At 40.1% G+C, this 26008-nt stretch overlaps 1 protein-coding gene across 2 annotated transcripts in view; it reads left to right on the top strand.

Annotated features, from left to right (window-relative positions):
* The window catches only part of DYNC1I1 (dynein cytoplasmic 1 intermediate chain 1), a 295343-nt gene that overhangs the window by 17352 nt on the left and 251983 nt on the right, over positions 1–26008 (top strand). The window contains exon 4 of one of the 2 annotated variants that reach the window (XM_060157069.1): positions 9105–9164. The exons of the other annotated variant lie outside the window; for it this stretch is intronic. Within the exon in view, the coding sequence (XP_060013052.1) occupies positions 9105–9164 (60 nt within the window). The remainder of the gene's footprint in view (positions 1–9104; positions 9165–26008) is intronic. 2 annotated transcript variants of the gene reach the window in all.

Below are 26008 nucleotides of genomic sequence, written 5' to 3' on the forward strand. Positions count from 1 at the left end.
GGATTTTAAAACGTCCTTATTATTCACTGTATTACTTTTGGAAGTGGCACTTAGAGAAAGAATTTGGGGATGACGTTCACTGGAGATTTTCTGTTTGGCACTGTGCTCACATTGGCCCAAACGGTTTTCTTTATCTGATTAGTGACGAGTGATTTGTTTGAAAGAGAAGACATGTGAACAAGAGTCCAGAGAAACTGTGGGGCTCAGGGGAGCTCGGTATTCTGCCCTCGAGAGATCTCTCCACCTTAAAGAGAAAAGAAGAAGATGACAATTTGAGCTCCAAGGTGGTTGCTTCAGGGACTAACAAAAGTTGCTAAGTTCAATTGGTAGAGAAGGTAGCTGGACTTCTTTTCATTCTCAGCACAAACTAGCATTATGGTCAGCATTCTTTTCAGTTTTATGGAAAAATGATTGACATACATCACTGTTCAAGGTGCATAGCATGATGGTTTGATCTGCATGTATTGTGTAATGATTAGCACGATAGGTTCAGCTAACACCCATCTTCTCACATGGGTACAATAAAAAGAAAAGAAAGAAAAAAGAAAAAACATTTTCACCTTGCAGTGAGAACTCTTAGGATTTACTATCTTAGCAACTTTCCTGTATATCATACAGCAGTGTTAGCTTTAATCATCACGTTGTATGTTACAGCCCTAGTACTTATTTATCTTATAACTGGAAGTTTGTACCTTTTGACCCCCTTCATCTAATTCCCGCTCCCCCACGCTTTGCCTCTAGTAACCACAAGTGTGATCTCTTTTTCTATGAGTTTGTTTGGTTTTTTTGGATTCCGCCTATCATTGAGATTATACAGTTTTGTCTTTTTCTGTCTGACTTATTTCAATTACCATAATGTCTTCAAGGTCCATCCATGTTGTCACAAACAGTAGGATTTCCTCATTTTTTATGGTTGAATAATATTTCATTATATATATATGTGTGCATACCACAGCTTCTTTATCCATTCATGCCTTGAGGTCAGCATTTTCAAGATAGGCTATCCTTCTTCAGTGTGGAAGTGAGCCTGAAAATTCTCCTGGCACCATGTGGTGACATTATGCCATACAAGACTGAGTTCTGTGTAAGTGGCTTGGTAGAGATGAAGGGAGTTAGGCAGACATGCCCTGATTTATTCTCTCATTTTTTAATAAAGAAAATAAAAACTATTTCTTTGGGAATCAGCTTGCCCTCACAATTCACACCCATCTGCAGAAAAGGCAAGTAAAGACCATTCATTTGTTCATTCATTCGTCACATTCATTCAATAAATAGTTGAGAATTTATTGTGTGACACACAATAAATGCTAGTCCTGCAAGGAATACAAAGATGGAGGAATTCTTCTTACTTCTAAAGATCCCACTTCCAGTAAATTGACATATTTCATTTGAAGCCATCTAAGGAAATGTTTCTATGTAGTTACAGCTCTTAAATATTTGTACTCATAGAGATGAGCAATAATGTCATAAAGCATTATTCCCAGATCATCTATAATTAGCTTGTATATTCTTGTGGGACAAGTGCTTTTGATTCATTACTACCCTACCTAGAGTCTTGACACATATTAGGAACTAGGTAAATGATTATTGATGTGTGTGTTTGTGTGCACGTGTGTGCACGCTTGCACAGCTTGCAAAAAACTGAATAGGATGGGTGCAGGATGAGTGGAGAGATGAGGACCCAGGTAATAGCAAGGTAGTTCAAGGTTGCTGGGCTAGTTGCCAGAAGGTGGACTTTACTCAAGGGGACCCACTGGCAGTGGTTAGAGGACTGAGGCACAAGGCGAGGATTTCTCACAGAAGCAAGACAGAAATTCAATTACTAGGATCAGGGCAAAAAGGTAGGGTAGGACTAACAGTGTGTTTGTCTTCATGCTAAGGCCCCTGGGCTTTGTAACAGTGCTTATTACATCCTTTAGACCATCTTCAGACTTGGCCTTAAAGCGTGATACAGGGCTACTATTGAGGTCAAATGGGTTGTAGGTTGGCAAAGAGAACTGAAATAAGAGGTGCAGGTATTTCTCCGTTCTTGTCTCATAGAGACAAGAACTTGTCTCATAGTTATTTGTGAATGAGGTTATTGAGGACAAATATATTTAGAGAGCAAGGCCTTTGAACTGGGCCTTAAATAGTGCCTATGCTTTGGACAAGTAGAGGTGGGAGAAAGGACATTCCAGATAATGGGAGAGGCAAAAACAAAGGAAAATGGTGGGGGAAGGAAGAGTATGGGATGTAGAATGCTTGTGAAGGAGGCAGTATGAAAAGAGATCAGAGTCTGGGGGGCAAGTATGGCCTTGGAGATAGTTCAGATTCCTGGCTTCCATATCTGGTGGCTATCTATTGGATTTACATGGCAGCTTATTAAAAACACATACCTAGGGCACAGGTCTGAGTTGAGATCTAGGCCACTGCATTTTTATAATGCTTTCAAGATTTGCAGACGAGTTTGGGGGAACTATTGGTCTGATAAAAAGGACCGAAGGTCTGAATGAGGACTGTGGCAATAGAGAAGGAAAGGAAAGACAGATGAGACAAGGAAGGGTGAAATGGCTTTGGTGTTACAGATGGATATGTCCAATAAGCATGTGAAAAGGTGAGACTTGGAGTTCAAGGGTGATGAGGACGTTGGGATTATTTTTTGCTGAAGATACATGGACATCTTTGGGATCACCTACAGTTAGAGCATAGAGGTGAGGGGAGAAGAAATAACCCTGGTTGGGGAATGTCTGTCTTTATGGGGATGGACAGAACAAGGACCCTTCCAAAGTTACAGTGAGAGAGGAGGAAAAGAAACAAGATTTTTAGGGCCAGGAAGACTAAAAGAAATAACATGCTATGAAGGAGAAAATAGTCACCAGAATCATAGAGATCAAGGCTGAGAAAGAAGAATTAGCCTTGGGATTTGATAATTTGGAGGTCATTGTTATCATCATCGTCATCATTTTTGTTATTATTGCTTGTGTTATTTTATTTCCGTAGGCTGAGTTCCTGGAAGTGAAACGAGTCCTGGAGTAATTCTGTGTTTATGATTCTTGCTCCATATTGGCATATTGCTTTCCCAAAGAACTGTCCTAATTTAAAATGCCACCAGCAGTATATGAGCGTGCCCCAGCCGCATTGAATACTATCATTACAAATGACAGTTCTTTACTACTGCCTTCCAAGTATTTATCATACATCTCTTTCTTATAACCAAAACCAAAAAAAAATGTAAGAGCAAAGATATTCTTTAAGGGAAGAATATTAAGGCTGTCCACTCTGGAGTCTAAAAAAGATGGGAAGAAGAAACCACTAACTTGCTGCTGAACAGGAAGAAATTAACGACTCATCAGAGAACAAGGTTACACAAAACAGACATCATGTCTTTTACTCCTAAGTTATACTTTCAGCAGAGGGCCAGGGATTGTTTTGTTTTGTTTGTTTCGTTTGAATTTTCACTTCCCTCTATCCAATAAACTGAAACTGAGCAAATAATATTGGGCCAATGTAGGGAGAATTTTATTAAAAAGCTGGATAGTGACGAATTGTTAAAAGGCTTAAAATATAAAGTTCTGTTAGTCTTTTCATAGGTCACTGCGAGTTTGAAGAATTTTGGCGTTTGGCTTACTCTTTTTTTAAAGAAATATTGAAAAACAAATTTTCCCCAAATTATAAACTAACTGTTACATGGTAGGCCTTTTTAGATGAGATGCCAGAGCCTACATTGTGTGGCATGTTTAGGATCAAATAGGTGAATGATTATTTTCCATGGTGTGGGAAGCTCCTGTACCTAGAATTTTGAAACAAAGTTAGGAAATGTGACCTTAAACGGTGTGTCCAGAACTGCCGATCCAACCATGGGACCATAGAGCCATGATGATGCCAGATTAGGTGAGGAATTGTTGGGTTATTCAGGATCTGTGCAAATTGCAGGGTCCATATGAAAGAGATCCTCCCTTGGGCCCTCAGAGAGCTAACCTAAGACATCAACGTACAATTGATCAGAGCAGACAAATACAGTTCTTAAAAATAAGCAAACAAAACCAAGATGGTTTCCCAGACAGGAACACTGAACAAAATCTGATTGACAGAATTAAAGAAAGATTACATTCATCAAAACAGGTTCTGTTGGTCATCCCAAGAAATTGGGGGAAATGGAGGCTCTGGCAGAAGTTTGGGAGGTATGTCTAGTGTTGCTGACGAGTGTGGACATGGGCGTAGGACAGGGAGAAGCCGTAATAGTTAAACGTTCAGCTTCACGTGTTCTAATTCTAAAGATGCTGCTAAAGTTGCCTGGCTTCCCAGGAAGCTGGTCTTCAAGGGGAGAAGCCTTTGTCAGGCTTGTATAATTGCTCAGCCTGGCAGTCAGTTATCGTTCTCACGACAGATTGGTACATTGGCATCTAAAATACAACTTACTAGCTCTAGAAGTCTTATTAGAACTAGTAGACTAACTCAGCTGCCTAAAATAAACAAGGCACTGATGAAAAATGAGTTTATGTCCCAGTCCTGCTCCATCTTTCAGAAACCCGGTCGAATGGAATCTCTGATCTTTTCAAGAGGGAAGGTGTCTCCCTGCTCTGGCCTCCAAAGGATAATGAAAGTGTAGTCCAGTGCCTGGCTGGCTGGGACAGAATAAACACTCATTGAAAGGAAATCATAGCTATCATTAGTATTAATCTTTCTTACGGCATTTACTTATTTTTTTCAGCTAACGTTGACTGAAACTTTAAACTTTGCCAGGCCCTGGGCAAGTGATTGGAACTACTTTTTTCCTTGTATATATTATCAGTATGCATATCATTAGGTATAACTATTCATAGGTCTCATTCCTTTACTAAAATGTAAGATTCTTAAGTGCAAGTCCCATGTCCCACAGCATGACTGTGGTGCTTACAGGGCTTGTTTTACTTTCTGCCTTGTTCCGCGAAACTATTTATATGTTTTATCTCCCCATAAGAGTTGCAGTTTCCTTAGGAGTTCTTTTAATCCTCTAGCACAGTAGTTTACGTATTAGGCTCTTAATAGGAATTTATTGAACAATTAAATGAATATTTTTATAAAAATATTCTGTCCCTGCATGCATTGATTGGTCCATTCCAGAGAGGACTGATAACTAGAACTAATTACTGTAGTAAACAGGGTGATTTCTGTATGAAAATACTTTGTGATAATATATTAAGTTCACATATATTTACTTACAATTTTACTACTTCTTTCATTTAAAAAATAAACTACCTGGCAAGATTTCAAACTGTCCAAGAAGCTGTGGGGAAACCATCATTTTACTTTCAATGATACAGTAAGTTGATGATAAGATGGTTAAAAAGTAAGAACTATGTCAGTTGGTTAAAGAAAAGTTTTCCAGCTGGAGCAGAGAAAGCAGAAAGGCAGTTTAATAGTCATCTGACATTTTAACATATCAGGCAGAAAAGAACCCTAAAGGGCCTCTAGGCCTGCATCCTCCTTTTGCTAAGGACAGCAGCCTTTCCTGATGACACACAGTGGAGCCGAGCCCAGAACACAAGCCAGGACCCCTAGGCTGAGGTGAGGCCCTCTCCAAGGTGCTGCTATCTACAGGGAAGTTTTTCTGCAAGTTTGCACAGAAGGAATTCAGCAAACATTTAATACACATTCCTAGGCTACCCTCAGAAACACATTATTTATTCAGGGTACTGACTTCAAGTTCCTTTTCAAAGAAAAAATGCATTCTGCGTAAGTCTGACCACTCCACAGATAATAATGGGAAAAATGAGAAGAAAATTTAGCACACTTGATAGCATCCTCGGCTTGACTCCTTACCACACTGCTCGTTACTGGCAACGACGATGATTTCTTTTACTGGGGAACACATGCGTGACTGGGGTAGAGGGCAGGACTGTTGTGGGTTAGTGCCAGAGACCTCCTTTGTTGTTCTGGCTGAGTAAAATGCAAACTCCACACTGCTAATCGGTGGACTTCTGAAGTGAGTGATTCGAGAGAATCATCGTTTTTACTTCTTTAAGGATACAGTGAGTTCAGGTGAGCCGTCGGATAAATAACAGAATAGCTGTGACCACCTGGGAGCTGCCACATTCTTCACCTGCCTAGGAGGAACGAGAAAAGGCCAATAAAATCGTCCCATCAGAAACCTGAGGGCAAAGGAGCTGATCCCGTTCCTTATGAGGGAGTGTTTCTCACAGTGATCCAGAGCCAGAGGCTGCTCCTCTGTCTGTAGCCAAAGAAATATCCATAAAGATAAAAGGTTTGATCCCCAGTGATACGTGAACAGCAAGGACGAATCACTGTAATGGATTCGGTTACTTCCCCGATTTGAAAGGAGGTGACGGAATCAGCGTGCAGAGCCAGGGAGAGTTGCTTTCCTTGGACAGAGAATGAGTGCAGAGCAGTAGTTTTCACCGCTGGCTGCACATGCGAATCACCTGGAGAGTTTAAAAAAATCCTGATGCCTGGGTCCCACCAGAGACATTCTGATTTAATTGGTTTGAAAATGGCCTGGGCCTTAGGCCAGTCTTGAGTTAATCACTGGTTTAGATACTGATGTATTTGAGGATCAGTGATGCTTTCTGCCTGCTGACTAATGGAAGCAATAGTCTAGCCCCGTCATTCTCTAAAGGTGGTTTCAGGGTCAGCTGTTAGCATTACCTGGGAACTTGTTAGAAATGCAGATTCTCAGGCCCCACCCCAGAACTACTGAAACCAAAATTCCTGGGCTAGAGGATCAGCATCTGGTTTTTTTTTTTTTTTTTTTTTTTTTTTTTTTGCGGTATGCGGGCCTCTCAATGTTGTGGCCTCTCCCGTTGCGGAGCACAGGCTCCGGACGCGCAGGCTTAGCGGCCACGGCTCACGGGCCCAGCCGCTCCCGCAGCATGTGGGATCTTCCTGGACCGGGGCACGAACCCGTGTCCCCTGCATCGGCAGGCGGACTCTCAACCACTGCGCCACCAGGGAAGCCCAGCATCTGTATTTTAACAATCCCTCCAGGTTATTCTGATCCATGTTAGAATTTGAAAACTACTGATCTAAGTCCAGACCTTGCTACTCGAAGTGTGGTCCACAGACCAGCAGCATCTGCATCCCTTGGAGCTGTTAGAAATGTAGAGTCTCAGGCCACCCCAGACCTACTAAATCAGAATCTGCATTTTTAACAATGTTCCCAGATATCTGTGCATTAAAGTTTGAGAAGCATTGGTCTAAGAAACAATGGCCAATTTGTGTTCTCACTTCAGCTGTCATCTTTCAGTGCATTTAGGTAAGAGGACAAGAGCATGACCAGAACTAATAAGGGAAGTATGAAACTGCATTCCAATACCTCTACAGGAGGAGCTTAGGTGGGATCTTTACATGCGTGGGGCACTGACTCAAAGAAACATTGGGAGTAGTTACAGTGGATGTGGTATAGTAAGAGCAGCTACGGTTTATCAAATAATTACTTTGTATTTTATAGGTATAATTGCATGTAGTCCCTATAGAAATCCAGAGAGAGTCCATCCATCCATCCATTCATTCAAGTAATACTGTATTATATAAACGTGTATGCCACGCATGGGTCTAGGCATATATCCCTGTAATGTAGAGATATAGCTGCTCCTGTCATTACGAGGCTTAAGTCCAGAGTTAAACAACAAACAGTCATAAATAAACTGATGTATAATAAAATCATAGGTGAAGATACTCTATGAAGAAAGTAAAGCAGGATAAGAGAACGGGATGAAGGGTGACAAGGAAGTGTTGCTTGGGGTAGCGTGGTGAGAGAAGGAAAGCCTCTCTGGGCAGGTGACATTTGAGCCAAAAGACAGAAACAAGCAAAGGCATGAGCCACACAGCTCTTTGGGGGAAGAACATCAGGGAAGACACAGTGAGGGAGGGGGCAGCACTTAGAGATAAACTGGGGAGATAGCTACAAGCCAGGTCATGAATTGTCTCATAATTCATGGGAAATCCTCACAGACAAGGAAACTGAGCAGGGCTTCTCAGACTTCAAGGTGCCCACAAATCACATCACCTGGGGCCTTATTACACTGTAGTGTGGAGTCAGTGAGTCTGGGTGAGACCCGAGTCTTTGCATTTCCAACAAACTCCCTGAGACGCTCATGCTCCTGGTCTGTGGGCCACACTCAGAGCAAGTAAAAGGGTGCAGGGGTTGAGAACTTAAGCAACATGTCCAATGTCACACAGCTGGTAAGTCCCAGAGGCACAATTTGAGTCTCAGATGCCTGACCCCAAAGTCCCTACTGTCCATCGGTTGTCTACCAGGTAACTTTATGCCTGACTCACCTGTAACTACTTAACGTGCAGGGACTTTAAAGGTCCTGCCTGAGAAAGGTCCTTGTGTGCACTCTGTTCATGGAAGAGCTACTTATCTCCTTTTATGTGATGGAGAAATAACAAGGGAAATTGATAATTATTGGTAACCTTGGTAACTATTGATACTTTGTGCTATCTCTTGTGAAATATTTAGAAGGTATAAGATATCCCTGGCATCTTTAGAGACAAATGATATTATTGTTGGTCACCATCTTGGTGTAATATATAAATAAAAAACAAAATACCCATGAGCCTCGAAATCTAATGCGTTGTATTTGCAGTAACTGACCCGAGGAAGCCAGTTATTCTCCTGGTTCTGCAGTTGTGTTCTACCTGGCCAGACTTCCCCAGATGCTCCTGCTGTGGCCCATTCGAACCCTTGCATTTGATTGTCATCATTGCATGGGAGATGCTTGTTGCTCCCAGGTGTGACTGGGCTCTGGGGTATACATGAAGCAGTTTACATGCTGAAATCAATCAGGCTCCAGTGTAGAATGAAACAAAAGCAAAAAGGGTGTGTGTGAGTGGATGAATATTTGAATATTTAGCTCTGGGCTTCCTTCCATGAAAACAACCATAGCTTCCAATATCAAACAGTTGTTCAAAGGAAAGGACAGCCCCTCACTTTCTCTTGTCAATTGATATTCACGGGGTCTTCCTGACTCCTGGGGGTTGCCAGGGTGACAAAGTGGGGAGATGTTCTGTATATACATTGTATATGCCATTGCCTTGATGAATGACATGGTTTGGTTTGGTTTGTTTCCCTCCCCTTTTGTTAATTCTCTGTGTTCTTTTTTTCCTTTGTGCTGCACGATTAGGACCCTGCAGTGGGACACAGACCCCTCAGTACTCCAGCTGCAGTCAGACTCAGAACTTGGGTATATGTCTGCTCTTTTGTTACTCCTTTTATTATTTCTTTGCTACAGTTGTGTTGAAATGCTGGAGCTGTTGTTGCTCTTGCTTTTTCCCTCTTTGTTGAATTTCCAGTTTGATAAGTTTATTTCCTTCTGTTAGTTTTCCTTATGAAGTTATGCTTTGAAGAAAGTCTCTTTGTGGAAAGCACCACAAAAAGATGGCTTTTGATCTCCCCTTCTAATTCCTATGATTGCAAAACAGCCCTCCCCCAAAACAAAAATTACAAACATATCCCCACACCTCTGCTGCAAGGTGGGGCACGCAAGTTCTGTGACGGCAGAGATGATTAACTTAATCCTAACCATCCTCGCCTTGACTAACAAGTTACCTTAAGTTAATCCTTGTCTAAAATCGGTATGAAAATGTTGTATCTTGTTTGTTTCCTTTTCACTTTTCGGGGACTCACAGTTAGCATTTAATTTGAATCAAGTTTGAATGTATAAAGATTCCTGTTAAAGAAAAAGCAGATTTGTTCAATGCCTCAGTATTAAGAAACGTCAAATATTTGATGATGGGTAATGTCTCCTGCATCCTAAAGATCATTTTTTTTCAAGTGGAAGTTGTGTTAAAAGGTAGCTTCAGAATTGAAAAGTCATCCACAAAGAATAAAACACACAGGCATTTCCTAGAAACGTAGTTTATTTGTCTTATAGGGTTGGAGTTAGCTTATATTCACACTGGAGATATTTCCAGTGGGGTGCTTGTCCTAGCGGCGCTCAAGCTCAGGAGCACCGACTGTGTGCTTCTCCTTTCAGCTTGCTCTGGTGAATTCAGATCAGCCCGAAACCAGCCACGGTGAGGGTATTTACACCACAAAAAGTGGCAAATACTGCAAACCAGGGCTTGCTCCCTTTCCCTCAAGCCAGTTATTGAACATTTACCAACACGCCACTGGGTACCTCAGTATGTGAAAAATTTTATTACGGTATTTTCTGAAGCTATTACTTTTTCTTTCTAAATACAACCTAATGAATCCTGAAGTGGGTGTTTATTTATTTATTATTTATTTTGAATTTCTGAGATTCCTGCGTATGTATCTGTGGGTTTCTATCAATTTCAGTGCCTACTGTAGGCGTTCAAGGTTGAAGGGTCTCTGTATGTTAGGTTAAATGCCATCTGCCTGTGTCCTTCTATGTATGCAAAAGTTCTCTGCAGACTCACAACACTGCTAAGGCAAGGTAATATCCTAACACTTCAGGTAACTGATACACTTTTTTTTTAACACTACTAAATTTCTGGCTATTTAGTTATGTAGTTCATTGTATGTTTTATTTCCATTTGTATTATTTAAATAACCAAGAAGTATGGCTTAAATCAAGGTGAAAAACCCTGACTACATAGTATGTTACTATTCAGGAGAATTTCAGACTGTAGTTCTTCAATATTTCATTGTGTTTTTTTCTAAAAAAAGGGCTAGAACTGGCAGAGACTTTACCTTATGCACTTAAATTAACAGATTTTTTAGACAGATTGTGACACTGGTAAATTACACTTGCTTGTGTGGAACAGTTAGGAATTTTCCTATTTATATCTGTTTTCCCGGCAAAAACTCAGTTTTTTTTTTGTGAAGTTTTTTTTTAATGAAGTTTTTTTATGAAGTTTACCTAAGGCGACAAGAGTTTTCTAGTGACAGTTTTATTTCCTCTTCTTGCTCTTTGGCATGGGGTTAACGGGCTCTGTCATTTGATTTTTTTTAACAGCTTTATTGAAGTATGATTAATATTAAAGAAATGACACACACTTAAAGTATTCAAATTGATAAATTTTAATGTATACACATTCATAAAATCATCACCACAATCACGATAATAAGCATATTCATCATCCCCCAAAAGTTTTCTCCTGTGCCTTTTTCATCCTCGCTCCTGCTTCTCTCCACCCCCCAAACAACTGATCTGCTTTCTGTCACTGTCCATTACTTTACATTTCCTAGAATGTTATATAAATGAAATCATGCAGTAGGTACTCTTTTGACTGACTTCTTTTACTCAGAATAATTATGTCAAGACTCATTCATGTAGGTGTGTATCAGCAGTTGATTCCTTATTTTTGTTGACTAGTTCATTGTATGGACATACCACAGTTTGTTTATCCGGTCCCTTTTTTTTCTTTTTTTAACATCTTTATTGGAGTATAGTTGCTTTACATTGTTGTGTTAGTTGCTGCTGTATAAAAAAGTGAATCAGCTATACGTATACATATGTCCCCATATCCCCTCCCTCTTGCGTCTCCCTCCCACCCTCCCTATCCCACCTCTCTAGGTAGTCACAAAGCACAAGCTGATCTCTCTTTGCTATGCAGCCGCTTCCCACTAGCTATCTGTTTTACATTTGGTAGTGTATATAAGTCCATGCCACTCTCTCACTTCGTCCCAGCTTACTCTTCCCCCTACCCATGTCCTCAAGTCCATTCTCTATGTCTGCGTCTTTATTCCTGTCCTGCCCCTAGGTTCTTCAGAGCCTTTTTTTTTTTTTAAGATTCCATATATACGTGTTACCATACGGTATTTGTTTTTCTCTTTCTGACTTACTTCACTCTGTGTGACAGACTCTAGGTCCATCCACCTCACTACAAATAACTCAGTTTGTTTCTTTTTATGGCTGAGTAATATTCCATTGTATATATGTGCCACATCTTCTTTATCCATTCATCCGATGATGGACACTTAGGTTGCTTCCATGTCCTGGCTGTTGTAAATAGAGCTGCAATGAAAATTTTGGTACATGACTCTTTTTGAATTATGCTTTTCTCAGGGTATATGCCCAGTAGTGGGATTGCTGGGTCATATGGTAGTTCTATTTTTAGTTTTTTAAGGAACCTCCATACTGTTCTCCATAGTGGCTGTACCAATTTACATTCCCACCAACAGTGCAAGAGGGTTCCCTTTTCTTCACACCCTCTCCAGCATTTATTGTTTGTAGATTTTTTGGTGATGGCCATTCTGACTGGTGTGAGGTGACACCTCATTGTAGTTTTGATTTGCATTTCTCTAATGATTAGTGATGTTGAGTATTCTTTCATGTGTTTGTTGGAAATCTGCATGTCTTCTTTGGAGAAATGTCTATTTAGGTCTTCTGCCCATTTTTGGATTGGGTTGTTTGTGTTTTTGATATTGAGCTGCATGAGCTGCTTGTATATTTTGGAGATTAATCCTTTGTCAGTTGCTTCATTTGCAAATATTTTCTCCCATTCTTAGGGTTGTCTTTCGGTCTTGTTTATGGTTTCCTTTGCTGTGCAAAAGCTTTTAAGTTTCATTAGGTCCCATTTGTTTATTTTTGTTTTTATTTCCATTACTCTAGGAGGTGGGTCAAAAAGGATCTTGCTGTGATTTATGTCATAGGGTGTTCTGCCTATGTTTTCCTCTAAGAGTTTTATAGTGTCTCGTCTTACATTTAGGTCTTTAATCCATTTTGAGTTTACATTAGTGTATGGTGTTAGGGACTGTTCTAATATCATTCTTTTACATGTAGCTGTCCAGTTTTCCCAGCACCACTTATTGAAGAGGCTGTCTTTTCTCCACTGTATATTCTTGCCTCCTTTATCAAAGGTAAGATAAGGTGACCATATGTGTGTGGGTTTATCTCTGGGCTTTCTATCCTGTTCCATTGATCTATATTCCTGTTTTTGTGTCAGTACCATAATGTCTTGATTACTGTAGCTTTGTAGTATAGTCTGAAGTCAGGGAGCCTGATTCCTTCAGCTCCGTTTTTGTTTCTCAAGATTGCTTTGGCTCTTTGGGGTCTTTTGCGTTTCCATACAAATTGTGAAAATTTTTGTTCTAATTCTGTGAAAAATGCCAGTGGTAGTTTGATAGGGATTGCATTGAATCTGTAGATTGCTTTGAGTAGTATAGTCATTTTCACAATGTTGATTCTTCCAATCCAAGAACATGGTATATCTCTCCATGTATTTGTATCATCTTTAATTTCTTTCATCAGTGTCTTATAGTTTTCTGCTCACAGGTTTTTTGTCTCCTTAGGTAGGTTTATTCCTACATATTTTATTCTTTTTGTTGCAGTGGTGAATGGGAGTGTTTCCTATATTTTGCTTTCAGATTTTTCATCATTAGTGTAAAGGAATGCAAGAAATTTCTGTGCATTAATTTTGTATCCTGCTACTTTACCAAATTCATTGATTAGCTCTAGTAGTTTTCTGGTAGCATCTTTACAATTCTCTATGTATAGTATCATGTCATCTGCAAACAGTGACAGTTTTACTTCTTCTTTTCTGATTTGGATTCCTTTTATTTCTTTTTCGTCTTTCATTGCTGTGGCTAAAACTTCCAAAACTTTGTTGAATAATAGTGGTGAGAGTGGGCAACCTTGTCTTGATCCTGCTCTTAGTGGAAATGGTTTCAGTTTTTCACCATTGAGAATGACGTTGGCTCTGGGTTTGTCATATATGGCTTTCATTATGTTGAGGTAAGTTCCGTCTGTGCCTACTTTCTGTAGAGTTCTTACCATAAATGGGTGTTGAATTTTGTCAAAAGCTCTTTCTGCATCTATTGAGATGATCATATGGTTTTTATCCTTCAATTTGTTAATATGGTATATCACATTGATTGATTTGCGTATATTGAAGAATCCTTGCATTCTTGGGATAAACCCCACTTGATCATGGTGTATGATCCTTTTAATGTGCTGTTGGATTCTGTTTGCTAGTATTTTGTTGAGGATTTTTGCACCTATGTTCGTCAGTGATATTGGCCTATAGTTTTCTTTTTTTGTAACATCTTTGTCTGGTTTTGGTATCAGGGTGATGGTGACCTTGTAGAATGAGTTTGGGAGTGTTCCTCCCTCTGCTATATTTTGGAAGAGTTTGAGAAGGATAGGTGTTAGCTCTTCTCTAAATGTTTGATAGAATTCACCTGTGAATCCATCTGGTCCTGGGCTTTTGTTTGTTGGAAGATTTTTAATCACAGTTTCAATTTCAGTGCTTGTGATTGGTCTGTTTGTATTTTCTGTTTCTTCCTGGTTCAGTCTTGCGAGGTTGTGCTTTTCTAAGAATTTGTCCATTTCTTCCAGGTTGTCCATTTTCTTGGCATAGAGTTGCTTGTAGTAATCTCTCATGATCCTTTGTATTTCTGCAGTGTCAGTTGTTACTTCTCCTTTTTCATTTCTAATTCTATTGATCTGAGTCTTCTTTTTTTTTCTTGAGGAGTCTGGCTAATGGTTTATCAATTTTGTTTATCTTCTCAAAGAACCAGCTTTTAGTTTTATGGATCTTTCCTACATTGCTTTTTCATTTATTTCTGATCTGATCTTTATGATTTCTTTCCTTCTGCTAACTTTGGGGTTTTTTTGGTTCTTCTTTCTCTAATTGCTTTAGGTGTAAGGTTAGGTTATTTATTTGAGATTTTTTGTGCTTCTTGAGGTAGGATTGTATTGCTAAAAACTTCCGTCTTAGAACTGCTTTTGCTGCATTCCATAGGTTTTGGGTTGTCGTGTTTTCATTGTCATTTGTTTCTAGGTATTTTTTAACTTCCTCTTTGATTTCTCCAGTGATCTCTTGGTTATTTAGTAGCATATTGTTTAGCCTCCATATGTTTGTATTTCTTACAGTTTTTTTCCTGTAATTGATACCTAGTCTCATAGTGTTGTGGTTGGAAAAGATACTTGATACGATTTCAATTTTCTTTTCTTTTTTAAAATAATTAATTAATTTATTTATTTTTGGCTGTGTTGGGTCTTCATTGCTGTGTGTGAGCTTTCTCTAGTTGTGGAGAGCAGGGGCTACTCTTTGTTGCAGTGCGTGGGCTTCTCATTGCAGTGGCTTCTCTTGTTGCAGAGCATGGGCTCTAGGTGTGCAGGCTTCAGTAGTCGTGACGTGCAGGCTCAGTAGTTGTAGCTCGTGGACTCTGTAGCGCAGGCTCAGTAGTTGTGGCCCATGGACTTCGTTGCTCTGCAGCATGTGGAATCTTCCTGAACCAGGGCTCGAACGCATGTCCCCTGCATTGGCAGGTGGATTCTTAACCATTGTGCCACAAGGGAAGTCCAATTTCAATTTTCTTAAATTTACCAAGGCTTGATTTGTGACCCAAGATATGACCTATCCTGGAGAATGTTCCCTGAGCACTTGAGAAGAAAGTGTATTTTGTTGTTTTTGGATGGAATGTCCTGTAAATATCAATTAAGTCCATCTTGTTTAATGTATCATTTAAAGCTTGTGTTTCCTTATTTATTTTCATTTTGGTTGATCTGCCCATTGGTGAAAGTGGGGTGTTCAAGTCCCCTACTATGATTGTGTTACTGTCGATTTCCCCCTTAATGGCTGTTAGCATTTGCGTTATGTATTGAGGTACTTCTGTGTTGGGTGCATAAATATTTACAGTTGTTATATCCTCTTCTTGGATTGATCATTATGTAGTGTCCTTCTTTGTCTCTTGTAACATTCTTTATTTTAAAGTCTATTTTATTTGATATGAGAATTGCTACTCCAGCTTTCTTTTGATTTCCATTTTCATGCAATACCTTTTTCCATCCCCTTACTTTCAGTCTGCATGTGTCCCTAGGTCTGAAGTGGGTCTCTTGTAGACAGCATATAGATGGGTCTTGTTTTTGTATCCATTCATCCAGTCTGTGTCTTTTGGTTGGAGCATCTAATCGATTTACATTTAAGGTAATTATTGATGTGTATGTTCCTATTACCTTTTTCTTAATTGCTTTGGGTTTGATTTTGTAGGTCTTTTCCTTCTCTTGTGTTTCCTGCCTAGAGAAGTTCCTTTAGTATTTGTTGTAAAGCTGGTTTGGTGGTGCTGAATTCTCTTAGCTTTTTTGCTTGTCTGTAAAGGTTTTAATTTCTCCGTTGAATCTGAATGAGATCCTTTCTGGGTAGAGTAATCTTGGTTATAGCTTTTTCCTTTTCATTACTTTAAATATGTCCTGCCACTCCCTTCTGGCTTGCAGAGTTTCTGCTGAAAGATCAGCTGTTAACCTTATGGGGATTCCCTTGTATGTTATTTGTTGCTTTTCCCTTGCTGCTTTTAATATTTTTCTTTGTATTTAATTTTTGATAGTTTGATTAATATGTGTCTTGGCATGTTTCTCCTTGGATTTATCCTGTATGGGACTCTCTGTGCTTTCTGGACTTGACTGACTATTTCCTTTCCCATATTAGGGAAGTTTTCAACTATAATCTCTTCAAATATTGTCTCAGTCCCTTTCTTTTTCTCTTCTTCTTCTAGGACCCCTATAATTTGAATGTTGTTGCATTTATTGTTGCCCCAGAGGTCTCTGAGACTGTCCTCAATTCTTTTTTTTTTTTTTGCAGTACGTTGGCCTCTCACTATTGTGGTCTCTCCCCCCGCAGAGCACAGGCTCCAGACGCGCAGGCTCAGAGGCCATGGCTCACTGGCCCAAACGCTCTGCAGCATGTGGGATCTTCCTGGACCGGGGCACGAACCCGTGTCCCCTGCATCGGCAGCCGGACTCTCAACCACTGCGCCACCAGGGAAGCCCTGTCCTCAATTCTTTTCATTCTTTTTTCTTTATTCTGCTCTGTGGTAGTTATTTCCACTATTTTATCTTCCAGGTCACTTATCCATTCTTCTTCCTTAGTCATTCTGCTGTTGATTCCTTCTAGAGAATTTCTTATTTCATTTATTGTGCTGCTCATCATTGTTCCTTTGCTCTTTAGTTTTTCTAGGTCCTTGTTAAATGTTTCTTGTATTTTCTCCATTCTATTTCCAGGATTTTGGATCATCTTTACTATCATTACTCTGAATTCTTTTTCAGGTAGACTTCCCATTTCCTCTTCATTTGTTTGGTCTGGTGGGTTTTTGCCTTGCTCCTTCATCTGCTGCATATTTCTCTGTCTTCTCATTTTGCCCAGCTTATTGTGTTTGGAGTCTCCTTTTTGCAGGCTGCACGTTCATAGTTCTGTTGCTTTTGGCTTCTGCCCCTAGTGGGTCGGGTTGGTTCAGTGGGTTGTGTAGGCTTCCTGGTAGAGAGGACTGGTGCCTGTGTTCTGGTGGATGAGGCTGGATCTTGTCTTTCTGGTGGGCAGGACCGCATCTGGTAGTGTGTTTTGGGGTGTCTGTGAACTTAGTACGATTTTAGGCAGCCACTCTGGTAATGGGTGGGGTTGTGTTCCTGTCTTGCTAGTTGTCTGGCATGGGGTGTCCAGTACTGGAGCTTGTTGGTCGTTGAGTGGAGCTGGGTCTTAGGGTTGAGACAGAGATCTCTGGGAGAGCTCTCACCGATTGATATTACATAGGGCCAGGAGGTCTGTGGTGGTCCAATGTCCTGAACTTGGCTCTCCCACCTCAGAGCCTCAGGCCTGACACCCGGCCGGAGCACCAAGACCCTGTCAGCCACACGGCTGTCAACTTGGTACGAGGGATGCTTGCCAGTGAACTAAGGTGCAAAAAAGACACAAGGCATAAATACCTCAATCTTATATTTTAAGGTTTGTATAACTCTGTTGGGTAGAAATCCAGACTCGAATGAGAAACAGCACAGACCTTATGTTCCAGGCACTTTGCTCTGCTTTGATTTCCTTGTCCTCGAGGAGCACACAGTCCACAAAGGTATTGCGTGCGGTGCCAACTCTCTGGTTGCACTTATCCGGTCACTTTTTGGTGTACATTTGGGTTGTTTCCGGTTTTCCCCATTACAAATAAAAATGCTATGAGCATTCATGTAGAAATATTTTTATGCAGTATGCTTTCATTTCTTTTGGGTAAATATCACAAAGTATAATGGCTGAATTGTATAGAGAACGTATATTTAACTTAAAATGTCAAACTGTTTTCAAAGTGGCTTTACCATTATATACATTCTCACTAGTAGTGTATGTGAGCCTCAGTTCCTCCACATTCTCGACAACACTTGGTTTGTTGGCATATAACTGTTCATAGTATATCTTACGATTTTTTTGTTATCTCTGTGGTTGGTTGTTATTTCACCTCTTTCATTTCTTATTTTGTTTATTTGGGTTCTCTCTCTTTTGTTCTTGATGAGTCTGGCTAAAAGTTTATCAATTTTGTTTATCTTTTCAGAAAACCAACTTGTGGTTTCATTGATTTTCTCTATTGTTTCTTCATCTCTATTTTATTTATTTCCTGTCTGATCTTTATTGTTTCCTTCCCTCTGCTGGCTTTGGGCTTTCTTTGTTCTTTTTCTAAGTCCTTTAGATGGTAAGTTATGTTGTTTATTTGAGATTTTTCTTGTTTCTTGAGGAAGGTCTGTATCACTATAAGCTTTCCTCATAAAAGTGATTTTGCTGCATCCCATAGATTTTGGAATATGTGTTTCCATTTCCATTTGTCTCAAGGTATTTTCTGATTTTCTCTTTGATTTCTTCATTGAGCCTTTTTTTTTTTCTTTTGTGGTACACGGGCCTCTCACTGTTGTGGCCTCTCCCGTTGCGGAGCACAGGCTCCAGACGCGCAGGCTCAGCGGCCATGGCTCACGGGCCCAGCCGCTCCACAGCATGCGGGATCTTCCTGGACCAGGGCACGAACCCGTGTCCCCTGCATCGGCAGGCGGAGTCTCAACCACTGTGCCACCCAGGGAAGCCTGCCATTTTTTTTTAGTAGCATGTTATTTAGTCCCCTGTGTTTGTTTTTTTCCCATTTTCTTTCTGTAATTGATTTCTAGTTTCATATTGTGGTCAGAAAAAAATGCTTGATATAATTATATTCTCTTAAATTTGTTGACACTAGTTTTGTGGCCTAGGATGTGATCTATCTTGGAAAACATTCCATGTGCACTTGAAAAGAATGTGTATTCTGCTGTTATTGGATGGAATGTCCTATAGATTCCATTAAGTTCAACTTGTCTAGTGTGTCATTTAAGGCTATGTTTCCCTGTTGATTTTCTGTCCAGAAAATCTGTCTGTTGATGTCTGTGGGGTGTTAAAGTCTCCTACTATTATTGTATTCCTGGCAATTTGTTTCTTTATGACTGTTAGTATTTGTTTTGTATATTTAGGTGCTCCTATATTGAGGGCATATATGTTTTTTTAAAAAAATTTATTTATTATTTTTGGCTGTGTTGGGTCTTTGTTGCTGTGCGCGGGCTTTCTCTAGTTGCAGCGAGTGGGGGGGGCTACTCTTCGTTGCAGTGCACAGGCTTCTCATTGCAGTGGCTTCTCTTGTGGTGGAGCACGGGCTGTAGAGCGCATGGGCTTCAGTAGATGTGGCATGTGGGCTCAGTAGTTGTGGCTCACGGGCTTAGATGCTCCACAGCATGTGGGATCTTCCCGGACCAGGGCTTGAACCCGTGTCCCCTGCATTGGCAGGCGGATTCTTAACCACTGCCCCACCAGGGAAGCCCGAGGGCGTGTATGTTAACAGGTGTAATATCCTTTTTGTATTGATCCCTTTATCATTATATAACATCCTTCTTTGTCTTTCTTTATGGACTTTGTTTAAAGTCTATTTTGTCTGATATGGGTATTGCTACTCCTGCTTTGTTGCGAGTTTTGTTGGCATGAAATATCTTTTACCATCCTCTCCCTTTCAGTCTGTTTGTCTTTAGCTCTGAAGTGAGTCTTTTGTAAGCAGTATATAGATAGGTGTTGTTTTTTATTCAGTCAGCCACCTTTTGTCTTTTGATTAGAGCATTTAGTCCATTAACATTTAAAGTAATTATTAATAGGTATGTACTTATTTCCATTTTATTACTTGTTTTCTTGTTGGCTTTGTAGTTCTTCTGTGTTCTTCTTTTTGTTTCTTCCCTTGAGGTTTGATACTTTTCATTAGTTGTATGCTTGTGTTCCTTTCTCTCTGTTTTTGTGTATCGTAAGTTTTTGATTTGTGATTACTATGGAGTTCATATATGCTGACCTTTAACTATATGTACTTGTTTTAATCTGGTAGTCATTTAAGTTGAAACACATTTTAAAGGATCTACATTTTTTTTTTTACTCCTGTCTCCCACATTTTTGTTTTTGATGTCATATTTTACATTTTCATGTTTATCCCTTAACTGTTTATTGTAGTTATACTTAATGATGTTTAAAAATCTTTATCCTAGCTTATTTAAGTGTTTGATCTTTAGCATTTACTATATGTTTGCCTTTACTAGTGAGATTTTTTTCTTTCCTATAGATTCTTCTGGTTATAGCCTTTTCTTTACCACTTAGAGAATACCCTTTAACATTTCTTATAGGGTAGGTTTAGTATTGATGAATTCTTTTAGCTTTTACTTGTCTGAGAAGTTCTTTGTCTCTCCTTCAATTCTAAATGATAATTTTGCTGGGTTGACTATTCTAGATTGCAGGTTTTTCCTTTTCGGGACTTTGAATATATCATGCCCCACTCCCTTTTGGCCTGCAAAATTTCTTCAGAAAAATCATCAGATAGTCTTATGGGGGTTCCCTTGTATATGACTCTTTGTTTTTCTCTTGCTACTTTAGAATTCCCTTTTTTTTCTTTTACTTTTGTCATTTTAAATTATGATATGTCTTGGTATGTGTCTGTTTGTGTTCACCTTGTTTGGGACCCTCTGTGCTTCCTGTACCTGGATATTCGTTTCCTTCTTCAGGTTTGAGAAATTTTCAGGCATGATTTCATCAGATACGGTTTTGATCCCCTTCTCTCTCTCCTCTCCTTCTGGGGCCCCTATAGTGTGAATGTTGGTATGCTTCATTTTATCTCAGAGATCTCTTAAACTCTTCTCATTTTTTAATTTTAATTTTCTTTTTGCTGTTCTAATTGGGTGATTTCCATTATTCTATCTTCCAGATCACTTGTGCATTCTTCTGTATTGCCTAATTTGCTATTCATTCCTTCTAGTGTGTTTTTCATTTCAGTTATTGTATTTGTCAGTTCTGATCCTTTTTTATACTTTCTAGTTCCTTGTTAAAATTCTCACTCTGTTTATTCCTTTCCCTAATTCAGTTAGCATTTTTATTACTACTGCTTTGAATTATTTACCTGGTATATTGTTTATTTCTATTTCATTATTTATTTTTTTCAGGTTTTTTCTTTTGCTCTTTCAATTGAGACCAGTTCCTCTGTCTTATCATTTTGCTTAACTTTCTCTGTCTCTATGAAATTAGGTGAAATAGTTACCTATTGTAGTCTTGAAGGGGTGTCCTCATGTGGGTGTGTCCCTCTACTGTCTATGTGTGCCCGGTAGCTTTGGTTGGGAGCTAGATTCGATGTGAACACAAGTTATGTCTTTCCTCACGGTGTGCTGGCAGGTATCACCTTGGTTGGAGGTGGAGCTGGAGAAAGGGGCTTTGGCTGGGGTCAGGTGTGAGCCCGGGCTTACCATTTGCTCAGTGGTTGTCTCCACCCTATTGGGAGCAGGGTCAGGTCCCAACTTGCTGAGGCAGAAGCTCTGAGGGGTCAGGTCTGTGCTGGTTCTGTTCCCTTTCAGTGTGAGCTCTTCCTGCTCCCAGCACCAGGACTTCTGCCCCAGAGGGGAGCAGTGCTGGAACACGAGGCACCCGCGCAGGCTTTCGGTGTGATGGGGCACAGGCTGCAGCAGTGTGGCTCCAATACAGAGGTTGGGGCTGCTTCTGATGCTCTGCCTGTGCAGTTGCCAGTACTGGCTGCCCCCACCCTGCTCAGACCCTGCTTTGGGGTCTGAGTCTTCTTTATCCTTCACGTCCATTCTCTTCCCTCAGTCTGTACCACTGACACCCTGGTGTGGAGCTGTGCTGCAGGGCAGGCAGTGCCCGTGTGGGCCCTTCACATGTGTTGTGGCATGGGCTACAGTGTTCTGGCCATGACCAGAGGTCATGGGCTACAGTGGTCTGGCCATGACCAGAGGTCAGGGCTGCTTCTGATGCGCTGCCTGTGCGAGTGCCAGTAATGGCTGCCCCTGCCCTTTTCAGACGCTGCCTCAGGTCTGAGCTACCGCTGTGTCTGACGGCTGAACTCCCTCCTCAGCTGTGGCAGCCCTCGCTCCAGTGTGGAGCTGCAATGTGAAGTAAGTGGGGCTGGAGCATTAGCTTGGCTCAGGCAGGGGCAGGCACCCAGGGTAGTTGCAGTAAACCAGTCAGCTGCCTGCGCAGTTCCAGTACGCCTTCTCTACCTTGCTTTGGGAGTAAGCACTCATGCATGTGCTCTTCATGCTTCACTTGTCTGTGCTTCCCACAGCCCTCCTGCCAGTCCCATTGGCCCTCCAACCACTCAAGGGAGCTCATCTTCCCTGTGTTGGACCCCGGGGCTGGGGTGCCCAACATGTGGCTTGAAGAACTCAGTCCCAGGGAGGATCTCCACCCATGTAATCTCCCTTGTCCTCTGAGCCCCCTCCCAGGAGTACAGGTCCTGACCTGATGGCGTCTCTTCTTTTCCTACCCAGTTCCATCTTTCTTACAGCCTTTGTTGTACAGGAGTCTTTCTGCTAGTTTCCAATGAGAATTGTGCCACATGTAGATGTGTTTTTGATGTGTATATGGCGTGGGGTGAGTTCCACATCCCTCTACTCCACCATCTTGATCAGCCAGTTATCTTTGAAAGAGATTTAAATAATAAGGAAAATATCTTACGTATTTACCCATGTAGTCAATACTTTTCTGATGTCCTTCCTTGGTGTAGACCCATGTTTCCATCTGGCATCATTTTCCTTCTGTCTGGTAGATATCCTTTAACACTTCTTAGAGTTAGGATCTTCTGTTAAGGCATTCTTTTAGTTTTTATGTCTTAAACGTCTTTGTTATATCGTTATTTTTGACATATGTTTTAACTGAGTATAGAATTCTAGGTTGACAGTCTTTTTCTTCCAGTACTTCAGAAATGTTGCTTCATTGTCTTCTCACTTGCATTGTTTTTGACCAGAAATATGCTCTCATCCCTTTCTTTATTTCTCTGAGTATAATGTCTTTTTTTTTCCTGGATGCTTTTGCAGTGTTCTCTTTTTCATCGATTTTGAGCAATTTGATTATGATATACCTAGATGTAGTTTTCTTCATGCTTCCTATGCTTGGGGTTCATTGAGATTCTTGGATCATTGGGCTTATAGTTTTCAACAAATATGGAAAAATGTGTCCATTATTTTTTCAGAATTTTTTTCTATTCTCTCTTCTTCTGGGGACTCAAATGACATATATATGAGGTAACGAGGTTTTCCCACAGTTAACTTGCTCCATCTACTTTTCCTTTACTACCTGTGTTTTATTTTGGATAGCTTCTATTGATATATTTTGTCTTCACTAATCTTTTGTTTTGCAATTTCTAATATTCCATGAAGCCTACTCAGTAAATTTATAATTTCATACATTGTACTTTTCATCTCTAAAAGTTCTATTTGTGTCTTTTAAAAAAAATCTTCCATTGTTTCTACTCGAATTTTTAACACATGAAATACAGTTTTATTAACTAATATCCTCACTTGCTGTCCCATCATCTGTATTAGTTTTGGATCAGTTTCAATTGATTGACTTCTCTCTTCATTGTAGTTATGTTTTCCTCCTTCTTTGCATGTCTGCTGATTTTTGATTGATGTCAGACATTGTGAATATTACTTGGTTAGGTGTTAGATATATTTGAATTCCTATAAATCTTGAGATTTGTTCTGAGATACAGTCAGTTCACTTGGAAACTCTTTCAAGTCTTGTTTTTATGATTTGTTAGTTGGGACTGGAGCAGTACTCAGTCTATGGCTAATTAATTCTGCTATTGAGGCAAGACCCTTATGTGCATTCTATACAATGCCCCATACATCCTGAGGTTTTCCTGCCTGGGAACAGGTGGGTGGGAACAGGCACATTCCTGTTCCTGTGTGAGTGCCCAGAACTGTTACCTCTAATTCCTTCAGGTAGTTCTTCCCTTGGCCTCAGGTGGTTTCCTCAGATACATGTGCTGATCAGTACTAAGCTGAATCCTCAGGGGTATCCTTTGAAGGTGTAGGTTTTCTCTTTGTGAATTTTCTTTTCTCTGTTATTTTGTACTGTAAAGTCTAGCTGCTGTGGTCTCCCTGGACTCTTAGCTCTGTCTCCTCAACTTAATGAGTCTGCTGGATTTCACTTGGGTTCTCTCCCTGCATCACAGATGGCCTTAAAACTCTCAATGCAGTGAGTATGGGGAATTATAGGACTCATCATACGTTTCCCTGCTCTCATGTATCCCTTTACTTCATTGCTTGACCTTTAGTGTCTTGCAAACTGTTGTTTCATTCAAACTGCTGTCCTTTTTTTTGATTGTTTCAGGTGGAGGATAAATCTGGTCTCTGTTACTCCATCTTGGCCAGGAGCACAAATGTTTCACTTCTGTATGCTTTGTATGTTAGCTATGTGATCAGCAAAACAAGTGGCAACATAGAGGAATTAAGGCGAAAAAAAAATAGCTTCGAGAAAATTGTAAATCAAGTGTAACTCATCTTTCACCAGGCAGCTGCTTATGAAAGTACCCAAAATACTTTTATTTCTTAGGCTAGTATAATAATTGAGTGAATTGAAGGTGGTAGAAGTAAAAAATGAAATAATGAGATAAAAAGAGTAAGTTAAATGATCATGGGATAGAAAGTTTATATTGACTGGGAAGTGAATAAATGTCATTGAAATTTGGAGTTGCAATGAGCAAGTTTGAGGAAAGGGTTATATTTCAAATGTTTTTTGTTGTCTTATGAAGGGAACATACGGGCAAATGCCACCATGAGATTGCCGGTCTTTAGGGAGATGTGTTGAGTCAGCAAAAGGGGAGTCGGGGAGGGAGACAGAGATTCTCAATGATGAGCAGACATCAGTGAGTAATGAGAGTGTTTTGTGGCCCTTCACATCAAATTGTTGAGCTCAATAACATATAGGAATATTTAGTGGCTTCTGATTTTATTGAAGCCTCACAATTATATTTCCTCTATGTCTTAGTATATTAAACCCTTAGTAGGGTTTTTGAAATATTTGGAGGCAAAGCGAGAATGAGGAAAAACTGAAGCCGTGAAGGACTTGGCTGTTCCCTCCCTCAAGGAGGAACTTAGAGGTTCCTTCCCTCAAGGAGGAACTTAGAGGTTCCTTCAGTCCTTGGGAGACTTTGTTAGAAGGTGGTGGTGACCTCTTCTTCTCTCAGCCTTCTCTTCTGCCTCTTGTTTTGGCTGAAAGAGAGGGTATTACTCCTGAATCCACCACGCACCATCCCAAACTGCTGTGGCAGAACAGAGTGATCACTCTGTTAAGAATAGAAGTTAAACCAACTCTCTAAAGGCACCAGAAAAAACACATATCCTTCAAGATGGTGGTAGGTGTTTGAGAAAGTCTCACCTGCCAGTTCTAGAGGTCTTTTCATGTTTTCAGGTTATTTTCATTTGCCTAGCAGAACAGTAATAATCTCATTAGCCTTTGATAAAGTAGGCCTCTTTTGGCTTATTCTCCATGTTTTTTCAAATGTTCTTATGCATTATGTTTAGATCTCTGGTTTCAATTAATTTTTAAGGTTTCCCATGGACATAGTGCCTGCAATTTTCTTGAGAGTGATGTGGATTGTATTTTTATCAAACTGACAATCTCTGCCTTTTCAATAACACCTAATCACACTTTCTACAGAAATTAAAATATGAAATAGCAGTTTGGGGGTGTGTGTGTGTGTGTGTGTGTGTGTGTGTATCAGAAGGTAATGGTAAAATGCATTTCGGAATCTTTAAGCATAGAATGAATTCTGACCCATGAAAAACTTCAATAAATTGGTTTTAACAGATCCAATAAAAAGTTTGTCACAAGACAGGGAGAAAACACTTTGTTTACCTCTTATAATATTCCTTTATCAAGTCCCCAAATATTTCTTGAGAGCTGTTACCTGCTCGACTTTGTTCTCTACCCTCAAGAACCTTGAATAAGCAATTATGGGATATTTTCTGTTCCACACTTGCAGCTGGACTTTCATAAAACAATATTCCTTTTATTATTCCGTTTCAGAAAA

The sequence above is a fragment of the Lagenorhynchus albirostris genome, chromosome 8, assembly GCF_949774975.1.
Source record: "Lagenorhynchus albirostris chromosome 8, mLagAlb1.1, whole genome shotgun sequence".
In the NCBI taxonomy this organism is placed as follows: Eukaryota; Metazoa; Chordata; class Mammalia; order Artiodactyla; family Delphinidae; genus Lagenorhynchus; species Lagenorhynchus albirostris.